The sequence below is a fragment of the Phoxinus phoxinus genome (assembly GCF_949152265.1).
Source record: "Phoxinus phoxinus genome assembly, chromosome: 13".
Taxonomy (NCBI): domain Eukaryota; kingdom Metazoa; phylum Chordata; class Actinopteri; order Cypriniformes; family Leuciscidae; genus Phoxinus; species Phoxinus phoxinus.
In genome coordinates this window covers 9223633-9237362 of record NC_136888.1, presented here as the reverse complement: position 1 = coordinate 9237362, position 13730 = coordinate 9223633, and the positions used below count along the sequence as shown (strand labels likewise).

At 36.8% G+C, this 13730-nt stretch overlaps 1 protein-coding gene across 4 annotated transcripts in view; it reads left to right on the top strand.

Annotated features, from left to right (window-relative positions):
- The window catches only part of supt3h (SPT3 homolog, SAGA and STAGA complex component), a 130713-nt gene extending 126578 nt beyond the window's left edge, over positions 1-4135 (top strand). For 2 of the 4 annotated variants that reach the window (XM_079631902.1, XM_079631903.1), the window contains exon 11: positions 3663-4123. In XM_079631902.1, coding sequence (XP_079488028.1) covers positions 3663-3704 — 42 coding nt within the window. In that variant the 3' untranslated portion in view covers positions 3705-4123. Of the gene's footprint in view, positions 1-3662 lie in introns of all 4 variants that reach the window. The other 2 variants (XM_079631901.1, XM_079631900.1) reach the window with 2 other exon arrangements.
- Positions 4136-13730: the final 9595 nt, after the last annotated feature.

Genomic DNA, 13730 nt, shown 5'->3' with positions numbered 1-13730 from the left:
ACAACATATAGTGGTGTGTGTGTGTGTGTGTGTGTGTGTGTGTGTGTGTGTGTGTGTGTGTGTGTGTGTGTGTGTGTGTGTGTGTGTGTGTGTGTGTGTGTGTGTGTGTGTGTGTGTGTGTGTGTGTGTGTGTGTGTGTGTGTGTGTGTGTGTGTGTGTGTGTGTGTGTGTGTGTGTGTGTGTGTGTGTGTGTGTGTGTGTGTGTGTGTGTGTGTGTGTGTGTGTGTGTGTGTGTGTGAGTGTCTGTGTCTGTATGCGCGTGTGTATAAATATTTTTTTTCTTTTCTTTTTAAATTTAGATTTTATGGACTTTTTTCTTTTCTTTTCTATTTACTGGTAACAGCCATAATTGTTCATAGTTGTAATTTATTTCGTTTGTTTTAATGCAGTTTGAGAAATATTTGAGAAAAACCAATAACTGCATATGTTTGGTTAAAATTTTAACAAATACATTTCTCAAATACAGATCATTTCAGACACTGTACGAGTCGAATTTGTGCTGTTTTCCATTCGCAAAGTAAATAAATAATTCTCAGAGGGGAGGACAGGGCTTGAGCCGCTGCGACAGGACTCATGTGCAGACGTCAGGATGAAAATATATTCCATACAGGAAGGAACTCTTCCCTGAGATATATCTCCATTGCTTCCCCTTGAAACATGCACATTATATACATATATCAGGGTGGATTTCATGGCTATTTATTTTTCAGGATCTTTAGGGAACTCCTCTTGGTCAGCTTCCTTGAGGATGTGTATTTTTATGTTGGAAAATAAGCCTGGGATGTTGTGCAAGGCCGAATGTAACTGAGAATTCCGCCATGCTGGAAAAATCCAGCTTTTAATAAAGCGCCATTCATTCTCGATCCGTCAAGCTGAGTGAAACCGAATTCACTGAAACTTAAATCGATCAGTTCAGTGAGCCAAAACTTGTGTATTTCATTCAAACATTTGCAGTTTGAAATGCTTGTTCATATATGTTATGTTTTAAATGGTTATCACGGCATTGTCGATGTATCAAGTTCAATTTGAATGCAGTTTTTCCCACATCCAGTGTAACAGATACAGGTGTAAACGCAGAAGCGGATTCTTGACCGGAGGATCGCATGTTCTCCTGATTAGCAATCCGCTTCCCAGTGTGCTGATCCGAGATAATGACCCGGAGAAACAGAAGTCGCGAGCAAATCAAGCCTCGACCTTTGAGCTTTGATATGCGGGAATCTCGCTTTATAAGTTCCAGGTTGTCCGATGTGGAGAGCTTTCACAATATCCCATCTCTTTTTTTTTTTTTTTTCGAGTCAGTTCATGTTTCTAGGCCTGTATCTAGTTTGAGTCGTCTGTTTTCCTCTACCGTCTGGGACCCGTCTCCATTTCGCTTTTGTGTCCCGTTAAAATGCCAGCCAAATGAAGAGAGTACGAATGCGAAAACACACGCATCCGAAAAAACAAATTGTATCGCATGGAGGACGAGGCCAAACAGCACAACATCTGGTTTGAGTTCTCCTTTTCTTTTATGACGAGGAAATTAAATGACATATATAATAATCTGCCACCCAGACTGGGTTTGGATTCTGTCGGCTCCTTCCTTTTTTTACCCACAATGCAGCTGTGTGCGCTGTATTGTCCTGTTCTTGCGATGGTTTCTCCCTGTGGTTGAATAATCATAATTAATAGTGCTATAACCGACTGTCAGAGGAGTTTGCCGTGTTGAGTTCATGAAGACTCTTGTTATTTTTATATGTTGCCCGTGACTGCGTCCGCCTTTCACCCCGGGGTTGTGGTGATCTGATGGTTTCGTTCATAAAATACAGATCTCTGTTGGCAGAAACATGTCTTAAATAATTAAAATGATGTTTGTGTGTGACCGCTTGTTACCATCCAACCAAGTGCTTATGGTAACTCGAATGACAGATGATGTTAAACATTAAACGCCTCATATGAACTAACTGAGAACATCACATTCATGTTGGTTTATACCGTTTTTTTAACAAAGGTTTGTTTGAATGTCTCTAAAAAAGACATGGTTATCCAAATAAAAGAAATCCTTCATTTAGAAGTAAACATATATATTTGTTAGGGCTGTGCAATGATTAATCGCGATTAATCGCATCCAAAATAAAAGTGTGTTTACATAATATATGTGTGTGTACTGAGTATATAAATACACACACATGCATGTATATAATAAGAAATATTTTTATGTGTATATATATATATATATATATATATATATATATATATAAATATTTATATTCTATAGAACATTTTTCGTGTGTGTGTGTGTGTGTGTGTGTGTGTGTGTGTGTGTGTGTGTGTGTGTGTGTGTGTGTGTGTGTGTGTGTGTGTGTGTGTGTGTGTGTGTGTGTGTGTGTGTGTGTGTGTGTGTGTGTGTGTGTGTGTGTGTGTGTGTGTGTGTGTGTGTGTGTGTGTGTGTGTGTGTGTGTGTGTGTGTGTGTGTGTGTGTGTGTGTGTGTGTGTGTGTGTGTGTGTGTGTGTGTGTGTGTGTGTGTGTGTGTGTGTGTGTGTGTGTGTGTGTGTGTGTGTGTACACAATATAATTGTACACAGTACACACATATATTATGTAAACACAAACTAATATTTTTTAATGAGATAATATTAAAAATGGTCATGGTCATCATGAGCAATTTATTGTTTAACCATGTCTTGTATTTTGTATAATTGAATAGAATTATAATAGATAAATCAACACAAAAGAAATGAAGCCCATTGACCCATATAGTACTTTTGCCGTCCTTCACAACCAATTTTCTGCAAAATACACTGTCGTTCAAAAGCTTGGAGTCAGTAAGATTTTTTTATTTTATTTTTATAATTGAATGCTTTTATTTAGCAAAGACACATTCAATCGAGTGATAAAAAAGTGACAGCAAAGGCATTTTTAATGTTACAATATATTTATATTTCAAATAAATGCTTTTTTTGTCCTGGAAATAGTTTTTTTATTACAGTTTCCACAAAAATATTAAGCAACACAACTGTTTTCAGCATTGAAAATAATAAAAATGTTTCCTGAGCAGCAAATCAGCATATTATAATGATTTCTGAAAGATCATGTGAGTAATGATGCTGAAAATTCAACATTACTGCATTTTTGATCAAATAAATCAGCCTTGGTGCGCATAAAAGATTTCTTTCAAAAACATCCCCAAATGTATTTATTTTTTAAATCCCAAACCTTTGAATGATAGTGTATATTTCTACATGATTATTTTAATATTTCAGTCTCTTTTAAACATTCAGGCCAAAATATTTAAATCATAAAACATATTTGCAACCTAGTTGTTATACAGTTCCGAAATAAAATATGTGAACCATATAACAACTACTTTGCAGTTCTGTGGACCCTCACAATTACACCCCTGTGACAGTTTTAAAGTCAAGCCTTCAACAGATCAGAATGCCGTTTCCGCAAATAGATTCATAAACCACTTGTTAACCACATTTGTTTTGTATCTGCGTTTCTAATAGACGAGGACGGTGTCTCGTAACCCGCAGAACCAGAAATACTTCGATTAAACATTAAAGAGAAAAAACGGGCTGCACATTCCAGCCCGTGTCGTCTACGAAACCGGAAAACAAGAGCTCTGTGGAACTCCGGGATAATTCATAACACATTTCCTTTTCTCTGCTGTTCCCCGACAGAGTGCCTACCGCAGGAACGGGATGACTTTCCTGGCCTGCTGACGTGAAGAACGAGGAGCGAGTGTGTGTGTGTGTTTGCAGGGTCGTTTAGATGGGAAACACTGTGGACTGGCAGGAATCTGGATCTGGATTGGACGTGTTATGTTTTGTTTGTGTTCATGTAAACTCTAGCAGTGAAAGTGTTCTCTTTTGTAAACGGGTTTAATTTTTTTTATTTTTTTATTTTTTTGGTTATAAAAAATATTTCATGTTTTTTTTGTTTTTTTTTAAGATGATGTGTAGAAGCTCAGGAAGTTCCGTTCCTGAATTGTCTTTCTTCATCTGGAATGTTGGATAAGGAAACCCATCATCAATGATGCTGTAAAACTTTATTTTTCAAGTGTAATATCTTGCTTTTGTATTCATCTTTGTTTGGATTTAGAGGTTCCAAATTCCCTTCAAATAAAGTATGGTCTGTGTTTAAACTTTTATGTATTTACTTTTATAGATTTTTTATTTTTTAGAACAAAACCATGGTGAAAACCATGTTTTGTTTGTTTGTCAAGAAGAAAAAAGAACGTTTAATAATTCCTATTTCAGTCTATTAGCTGATAGATCACTTTATCACAAAAAAGCGAGATATACAGTCATGGTCAGAATTAATGGCACCCCTGGTAAATATGATTAAAACTGGCTGTAAAAAATAAATCTGCATTGTTTATCCTTTTGATCTTTCATTCAAAAAATTGCCAAAATTCTAACCTTTCATTGAAGCAAGAGAATTGAAAGTGGGGCTAAATCACATTATGAAATAAATGTTTTTCTCCAAAACACGTCGGCCATAATTATTGGCACCCTTTATTAAATACTTTTTGCAACCTCCTTTTGCCAAGATAATAGCTCTGAGTTTTCTCCTATAATGCCTGATGAGTTTGGAGAACACCTGACCAGAGATCAGAGACCATTCCTCCACACAGAATCTCTCCAGATCCTGCAGATTCCCAGATCCATGTTGGTGCTGCTTCTCTTCAGTTCAGCCCACTCATTTTCTATAGGGTTCAGGGCAGGGACTGGGATGGCCATTGCAGATCTTGGTTTTGTGCTCAGTGACCCATTTTTGTTTAGATTTTGATATTTGTTTTTGGATCACTGTCCTGTTGGAAGATCCAAACATGGCCCGTTTTAAGATTTCTAGCCCCGGCTGTTAGGTTTAGATTTGTTGGTATTTGATCCAATACATGATGCCATGTATCTGAACAAGATGTCCAGGACCTCTGCTGTATATTTAATGCTCTGGGCCTAATTTTCTGCCAGAGTATTTCATTTTAAGATGGGTTTGGTGCACACAGGGATAAAAAAAGTACCCCATGTGTAAAATGAAATACTCTGGCAGAAAATTAGGCCCAGAGCATTAAATATACAGCAGAGGTCCTGGACATCTTGTTCAGATACATGGCATCATGTATTGGATCAAATACCAACAGATAAAAAATCGAAACCTAACAGACTGTGCCTAACAGACTGTGATTTAGCCCCACTTTCAATTCTCTTGCTTCAATGAAAGGTTAGAATTTTGGCAATTTTTTTAATGAAAGATCAAAAGGATAAACAATGCAGATTTATTTTTTACAGCCAGTTTTGATCATATTTACCAGGGGTGCCATTAATTCTGACCATGACTGTATATATATATATATATATATATATATATATATATATATATATATATATATATCATATATAGTTTTTATTTTTTGTGATTAAGTATTATAAATTCCTAATGTGATAGTAAGATGTTATAAATTATTTTATAAATAATAATTATATATAGTTTTTTTTTTATTTTTATTTTTTTTATATTTTTTATAAATTATATCTCTCATTTTCTACAAGAAAAATTAATGGTATTCAATTGTTTTCTAACCCACACACACACACACTATTATATACTTTTTTTTTTAAAGAAGTCTTTCCTGATCACCAAGGCTGCATTTATTTGATCCAAAATACAAAGAAATACCTTTGAAACATTAAAACAAATCTTTAAAAACATTAAAAAATCTTGCCAATCTAAACCTTTTGAACGGTATTCTGAGATAGATAGATAGATAGATAGATAGATAGATAGATAGATAGATAGATAGATAGATAGATAGATAGATAGATAGATAGATAGATAGATAGATAGATAGATAGATAGATAGATTTGGTTTCTTTTTTTATTTTAGTAAGTAATTTTGAAGATGCCAGCTTCAGGTGGGCGTCACATGTTGCCCTGCATCAACTGGAGAACATCAGAGCTCCAGCTTCTTAGAAGACCACAACATAAATAAAGCACTCGAGCACATGACCTAATTTTCCAGCAGTTCCTCGAGTGAGACGCACTGACTTTGAGCTTTACCCAGCATAGGTATCAAATAAACACCAGTCATATTGTTTCTTTCTCCAGTTCCCGCTGACAGTTATGAACGAGCGGACTGCAGATTACTGTCGTGACCTCAGGGGTCAGTGTCCCGCCACGGGTTTGCGTTGTGTTTGATGGTAATGCCCTCTGGGGGATCACAGCTGTTCTGTTCACCAGAAAACTGATCTAATCACATGGCCCATTGGAAAGGGTTTGCCTATCTGAGGATTGTCAGCTTCTCTTAGCCTTGATTTGTGCACAGACTGCTTTTTTCTTCAGAATGTCTTGCTGCATAGTGCCTACAGCGGGTTTTGAAAGAAACTAGTATGCATTGCATTGTGTATTATGTGTATATAATCGTTTGTGGTGCTAAATAATATGCAGTGCCGCATGTCATGCTATAGCAATGCATCCCAGCATGCAATACTTGACCTTCCATGTGCAATGTGACAAATGATGACTCGCTTCATTAAGCATGCAATGTGACGAGGCCATGTGACAACAATGCATCAAAGTACTAGTTTTAAAGTGTATTGTTTATTGCATATTAGTGGTGTGATGATTTATTATGTTCATTTTCTTGATGCATCGATTTAAAATCCAATGCAACTATATCAATCTTATTTATGACTTTTACAATTGTTGAGTGTGTTTTTCAATTGGCCTAAAATGCATACAGTAAATTCATTTATACAGTAATATTGAAATATACCATGGTATTACTTTTAAGGAAATCATTTGTCAGCTTTACCATATTTAAATTGTAATATATGTCAATATTTTAAATGAGCTATTTTTGCATAAAGATTAGAAGTATTTTAATTATTTTTAAAATTACTTTTAAGAAGAGTGACTCAAATTGTTTATGAATTGAACATGTTTTCAATTTGACATTATATATATATATATATATAATGATTTTAAATTATTAATTAGCATTTTATTGCATGACATAAGTGTTTGATCACCTACCAACCAGTAAGAATTCCAGCTCTCACCTGTTAGCTTTTCTTTAAGAAGCCCTCCTGTTCTCCACTCATGGCCTGTATTAACTGCACCAGTTTGAACTCGTTACCTGTATAAAAGACACCTGTCCACACACTCAATCAAACAGACTCCAACCTCTCCACAATGGCCAAGACCAGAGAGCTGTGTAAGGACATCAGGGATAAAATTGTAGACCTGCACAAGGCTGGGATGGGCTACAGGACAATAGGCTAGCAGCTTGGTGAGAAGGCAATAACTGTTGGCGCAATTATTAGAAAATGGAAGAAGTTCAAGATCACGGTCAATCTCCCTCGGTCTGGGGCACCATGCAAGATCTCACCTCGTGGGGCATCAATGATCATGAGGAAGGTGAGGGATCAGCCCAGAACTACACGGCAGGACATGGTCAATGACCTGAAGAGAGCTGGGACCACAGTCTCAAAGAAAACCATTAGTAACACACTACGTCGTCATGGATTACAATCCTGCAGCGCACGCAAGGTCCCCCTGCTCAAGCCAGCGCATGTCCAGGCCCGTCTGAAGTTTGCCAATGACCATCTGGATGATCCAGAGGAGGAATGGGAGAAGGTCATGTGGTCTGATGAGACAAAAATAGAGCTTTTTTGGGGGGTCTAAACTCCACTCGCCGTGTTTGGAGGAAGAAGAAGGATGAGTACAACCTCAAGAACACCATCCCAACCATGAAGCATGGAGGTGGAAACATCATTATTTGGGGATGCTTTTCTGCAAAGGGGACAGGGCGACTGCACCGTGTTGAGGGGAGGATGGATGGGGCCATGTATCGCGAGATCTTGGCCAACAACCTCCTTCCCTCAGTAAGAGCATTGAAGATGGGTCGTAGCTGGGCCTTCCAGCATGACAATGACCCGAAACACACAGCCAGGGCAACTGAGTGGCTCCGTAAGAAGCATCTCAAGGTCCTGGAGTGGCCAGGCCAGTCTCCAGACCTGAACCCAATAGAACATCTTTGGAGGGAGCTGAAAGTCCGTATTGCCCAGCGATAGCCCCGAAACCTGAAGGATCTGGAGAAGGTCTGTATGGAGGAGTGGGCCAAAATCCCCAGTGTGTGCAAACCTGGACAATAACTACAGGGAACCTATGATCTCTGTAATGGCAAACAAAGGTCTCTGTACCAAATATTAAGGTCTGTTTTTCTGATGTATCAAACACTTATGTCATGCAATAAAATGCAAATTATTACTTAAAAATCATACAATGTGATTTTCTGGATTGGATTTTAGATTCCGTCACTCACAGTTGAAGACCAATGATAAAAATTACAGACTTCTACATGCTTTGTAAGTGGGAAAACCTGCAAAATCGGCAGTGTATCAAATACTTGTTCTCCCCACTGTATAGTCTATGTGTTTCACTATGTGTGTGTATATATATATAGTTTCACTGTGAATCCATTTATTTGATTCATTCCATTCATTAATTTATTTTAAATGTATTTTGTATTATCCTATTGAAGTAGGCAGTAGTATTCTAGTATTCCACAGTGAACATACGGTAGTCATAGGCAATACAAGAAGTTGCTGGTTTGACTTATACAGGCCTGTTAACTCATCTGTCATCGACTCTGCTTTAGTTTAATCCAGTTTGATGTCTCGATGTATTGACCTGTTGCGTTTAAGCAGATAATACTGATGTCCCGTCCCAAATGCCTTTAATGTGTGCACACTTTTCTGTCAGCACCTTATAAACGTCCCACGGTAAAATCCTCTATGATATTTCAAGGTGTTCGCCGTCAGCTCGACGTATTGATGTGTAGATCCTCGTAAATTCGGCCATGTGAAATCCCAGAGCTTTTCTCACAGGAGATGGACAGAGATTTATGGGAGCTGAAGCGATCTGACAGCCTGCTTTTTATTTCATTTTATTATTCACATACTCGCTCACGTCTGCTGACTGAGTTACCGCTCCTCCACTTCCAGGAACATCCCGACTCCAGGATCCGGTCCTGTCTGTTTACATCTATATGTTCTGTTTAGCTTGTCATGTCTTCATTTGAGATGGGACATTTTTATAATAGGACTATATAAGACTACACTCTAAAAAATGCTGGGTTGTTTCAACCCAAATATGGGTCAAATATGGACAAACCCAGCCGTTGGGTTAAATTTGTTTAATTAAAAATGTTAACCCAACGGTTGGGTTTGTCCATATTTGACCCAAAATTGGGTTAAAACAACCCATAATTTTTTTAGAGTGTAGTCTTCAATTGTGACAGGTCTACAATTTAATGCAGAAATGCCATTTTTAACATGGTTTTATTCACACAATGCGCCTAGATCAAAGTTCAATATATTAACAAAATATATAATATTAATCAATATCAATAGCTATTGACACGTTTGACACATTGCAGGTTCTTATAGGGTTAATGCACTTAAAATAATTTCCCATTCCCCTTATTATTAGTCTAATAGGCTAGTAGTGGATCTAGTAGTGACAACCACAATATGTTGCAAGACACCAATGTTCAATAGTTAGTTTATTATAAATATTATTTGTTCTATTATTATTATTATTATTACTACTACTACTACACTCTAAAAAAAGCTGGGTTGTTTCAACCCAATTTTGGGTCAAATATGGACAAACCCAAACGTTGGGTTAAAAATGTAATTTAAAAATTTAACCCAACGGCTGGGTTTGTCCATATTTGACCCAAAATTGGGTTGAAACAACCCAGCATTTTTTAGAGTGTACTATTATTTAATAATGATGATGATGATCATGATGATTATATAATAATGAAGATGATTATGCCTAAGATTGATTGATTACTTTTATGTAAACAACTACAAGACACCAAATGATTTATGGAACATATGTGACTTTTAACACGTTAAGCAGTTTTTAGTAAGTTACTGGCCGCATGCTTTTACTCAGGCGAAATAAAATGACTGTAACAAGCCTCCTGTGGATTACTGTTTTATTAGAGCAATTTGTCCCCACTTGTGGCACTGAAATCTCCTTTTTGGTTCAGTCCTCTTTTTTTAACCATGAAAGCACCTGTTCCCCAGCAGTGTGTGCTCTCGCTGTGACCCCGGACCCCTGGCGGGCCGAACCCCACGGGTGCGTCCTGTCACAGCGTGTGCTTCCACGGGCCGGATACGGGGCTCGTCAGGTCATCGCTGCTGTGAGTTACAGGACACCGGAGTCTGCTTCTGTAATGCCATGATTCTCATTCCAGATCGCCGAGAAAGCCGTACAATAGTGCAGACAGTCAGATTATTGCAAATAATCAGCTATAATGTTACTGTGAATGTTTTGTTTACAGTCAAGCTTAATGAATGTGAAAAATACATTAAGAAAATATTAAAAACTTTTTAAGTGAGTTTTGCACGTGCAAGCAACACTTCTTAAGAAAATGTATAATCTAATCTAGTATTTGTGGTGTCTGTGATTGCAATAATTTAAGATAACATCTGATTATGATATAAATATAGTGTTTGTTATAATGCATTATATACAGGCTTCACAGAACATTAAAGATGTAATGAGTTTAGTGTTGTAATGCAATCTTTTCAGGAAGCTCCACTGGAGAATTTAGACTGAAGAAATATTGCTTGTTTATGAATATGAAATCATAAGCACCTGCTTTACATCATGTTCCCCCGTTCCCAAATTACTTTTCTTCTGTAAACCTTTCAGCCATTCAAGCAGATCCTTTTTATCCCGAACCTGAAGCGTTTATGGTTATCAACCGCAAGTAAAGCGAAGTTGTTCAAGCTCAATAAAGCATGGCACCGCTGTATTGTGTGTTTGCAGTGTTCAACAACTGTTTATTATTCATACGCGTCTGCCAGATGTATTATATTAACAGACATTCGGACCTGTTTTCTAGCATCCACACTTTGAGCTTTTACTGTCAAATGTGAATAAACATGAAATTACAGCTGCCATGTTTCATTGGAACGTCAAAGTTAATTTTCGGCCTAGTTATAGTTATGCTTTTAATAATTATGATGCAATAACATGCACGCTGCATCAAGCATTCACGGGAAGTTCTTTTAGAGGCTTTTCCAGCACAGTGGGATCTGGAATGTTTCTCATTGATGCCCATGAGTATTTTAATGTGTTGTACGCGTGAATACAGTTATTTCGGAAAAGTTGCAGGCCTCTCAGAAAGCGTGAACCTGAATGTACATGATCATGGATGAACATGAGCTGTGAGGTTTGTCCCGTGTGAAGGGGAACATGAGCGTTATGTAAACTGTGCAATCTGAGCGCCGCATGCATGTGCACACACAAACGAAGCATTGAGCAGCGCGAGTGATAAAAGACATGCGTCGCTGGATCTCTGTTGGCGTGATGGGTTTAGTGGCAGTGCCCGCGCTCTAATGAGAGCTGACAGACGGGACAGAAAGAAACTGTGAAAATAAACTGCTGCACATGAGAGACGGACAGAAACACAAGCTCTCTGACTCCGGTTCATTTAATCACCTATAATCCCATTAGGATACCTTCATGACCAAACACTGAAAACTGAGGGGATCTGTTTGATATGCATTTTTTATATGATCCTTTGACAGTTTTTCAAACTTTTACTCATTAAATTCAGTGGCTGGAGGTTTATTACACTGCAAAAAAAAAAAAGTTTGTCTTGTCTTATGTTATAAAGATCTAAACATTCCTGTAAGAAAAACGGTAGCCTACTGTAAAAAAATATATATATTTTCATGATTTGTTATCACAACTTTTTATCTTTTGTCAAATCAACTTAGATAACTAATGTGTGAAGATAACATACTATTTTGAGTTTCTGTTTAATAAACAGAAACTTAAAATAGTATGTTATCTTCACACATTATTCTTCATACATCTACATTATTATATCTTGTTCTTCATTGTATTAACTCAAATTTTTAATTACAACAAACTAAAAATTGTAAGGCAACAAGGTAACTTGCTTTTTTAAGTTAAATCAAAATATTTTTTTTACAGTGGTGGTTTACAGCATCATACCGTAAAAATACAATGTGTCACTCTTTTTTTTAAATGAACAACTAAATATCGTTTTGTCAGCTACAGTTTTTGAAAATTTAACAGTATATAGCAGAGAAAAAAAGCTATTTAGCTGTTAATTTCAAAAACAGTAACACAATGTATTTTTACCACTGTAAAAAAAATTGCTGCGATTATTTAGCACAACTTAAAATCCAACATTGTTTCAACTTTAAAAAGTATGTGTTCAAGCTTGACTTAAAATATTAAGTTTAGTTAACTTAAGTTTAGTTTGGTTAAGTTGGATATTTAAGTTATCTCAACAAATTTTAAATAATCGCAGCCACATTTTTTACAGTGTGGCTACCACATCTGGTAGTAGTTTACCGTTATTTTACAGGATTATTTTTTACAGTGTACATTTTTCTGAGAAGGAAAATGACTTGAGATAATAATCTTGTTTTATACACAAATTAATTGTTTATGCTTAAAACAAGAAATACATCTCCCAATGTATTGGGTCAGAAAAAAATAAACTAGTTTTTCCTTTGAATTGCTTATTCTTGTTTTAAGCATAAGCTCGCCTATTTTAAATACCCCCCACCCCCTTTTAAACGCATCTTGTGTGTTTAAAAGGGGGTGGGGGTATTTAAAATAGGCGAGCTTACGTCCCGTTTATCCATTCAGGTCTTATAACCCCAGCTCTGGATACATCTAATAGACATCTGAACAAAATGAATCTGTATCAAAATGAAAATTCTGTCATCATTTACTCAACCTCAAGTTGTTTCAAACCTGTATGAGTTTCTCTCTTCTGTTGAACACAAAAGAAGATATTTTGAAGAATGTCGGTGGCCAGACAGTTGATGGACACCAATGATTAGTGGAAAATTAAAGGAACACTCCGACTTTTTGGGACTTTAGCCTATTCAACTTATCCCCCAGAGTTAGATAAGTCCATACATACCTTTTTCATCTCCGTGCGTGCTATAAGTCTGTTTGACGCACCCACCACTAGCCTAGCTTAGCACAAAGACTGGATGTAAATGGTTGCAGCTAGCATACTAATCCAAATAAGTGACAAAATAACGCAAACATTTTCCTATTTACATGTTGTGATTTGTATAGTCACAGAGTGTACAAAAAACAAAGTCACATGAGACACAGACATATTTTAACCGTATAAATACTGGGAACTATATTCTCTGAAGGCAACGCACTGCTACTTTGGCGGAGTGATAACCGCAGCACCTGAGACGCGCTCTGAACAAACTCTCTGCTCCTCACCACGGCGCGTCTCAGGTGCTGCGGTTATCACTCCGCCCAAGTAGCAGTGCTTTTGCCTTCAGAGAATATAGTTGAATAAGTTGAATAAGGCTAAAGTCCCAAAAAGTGGGAGTGTTCCTTTAATAATATGGAAGTCAATGGGGTTCATCGACTGTTCGGTTCCTGACATTCTTCAAAATCTCTTATTTTGTGTTTAGAAGAAGAAAGACATTTATACAGGTTTGAAACAACTTGTGGGTGAGTAAATTACTTTATTTTTATTGTGAAGCGAACTAATACTTTAATATGCATTCATTTTTATTTATATTATTTAAAAAAAAGCAAACATTTAATGCATTTAAAAAATCGTCTCCACCACAGCTGTGAAATCTCATCTCCATTTTACTGGGAAACGAACATCTTCAAACCATCTTTTGTGTTTGACAGAAACAACA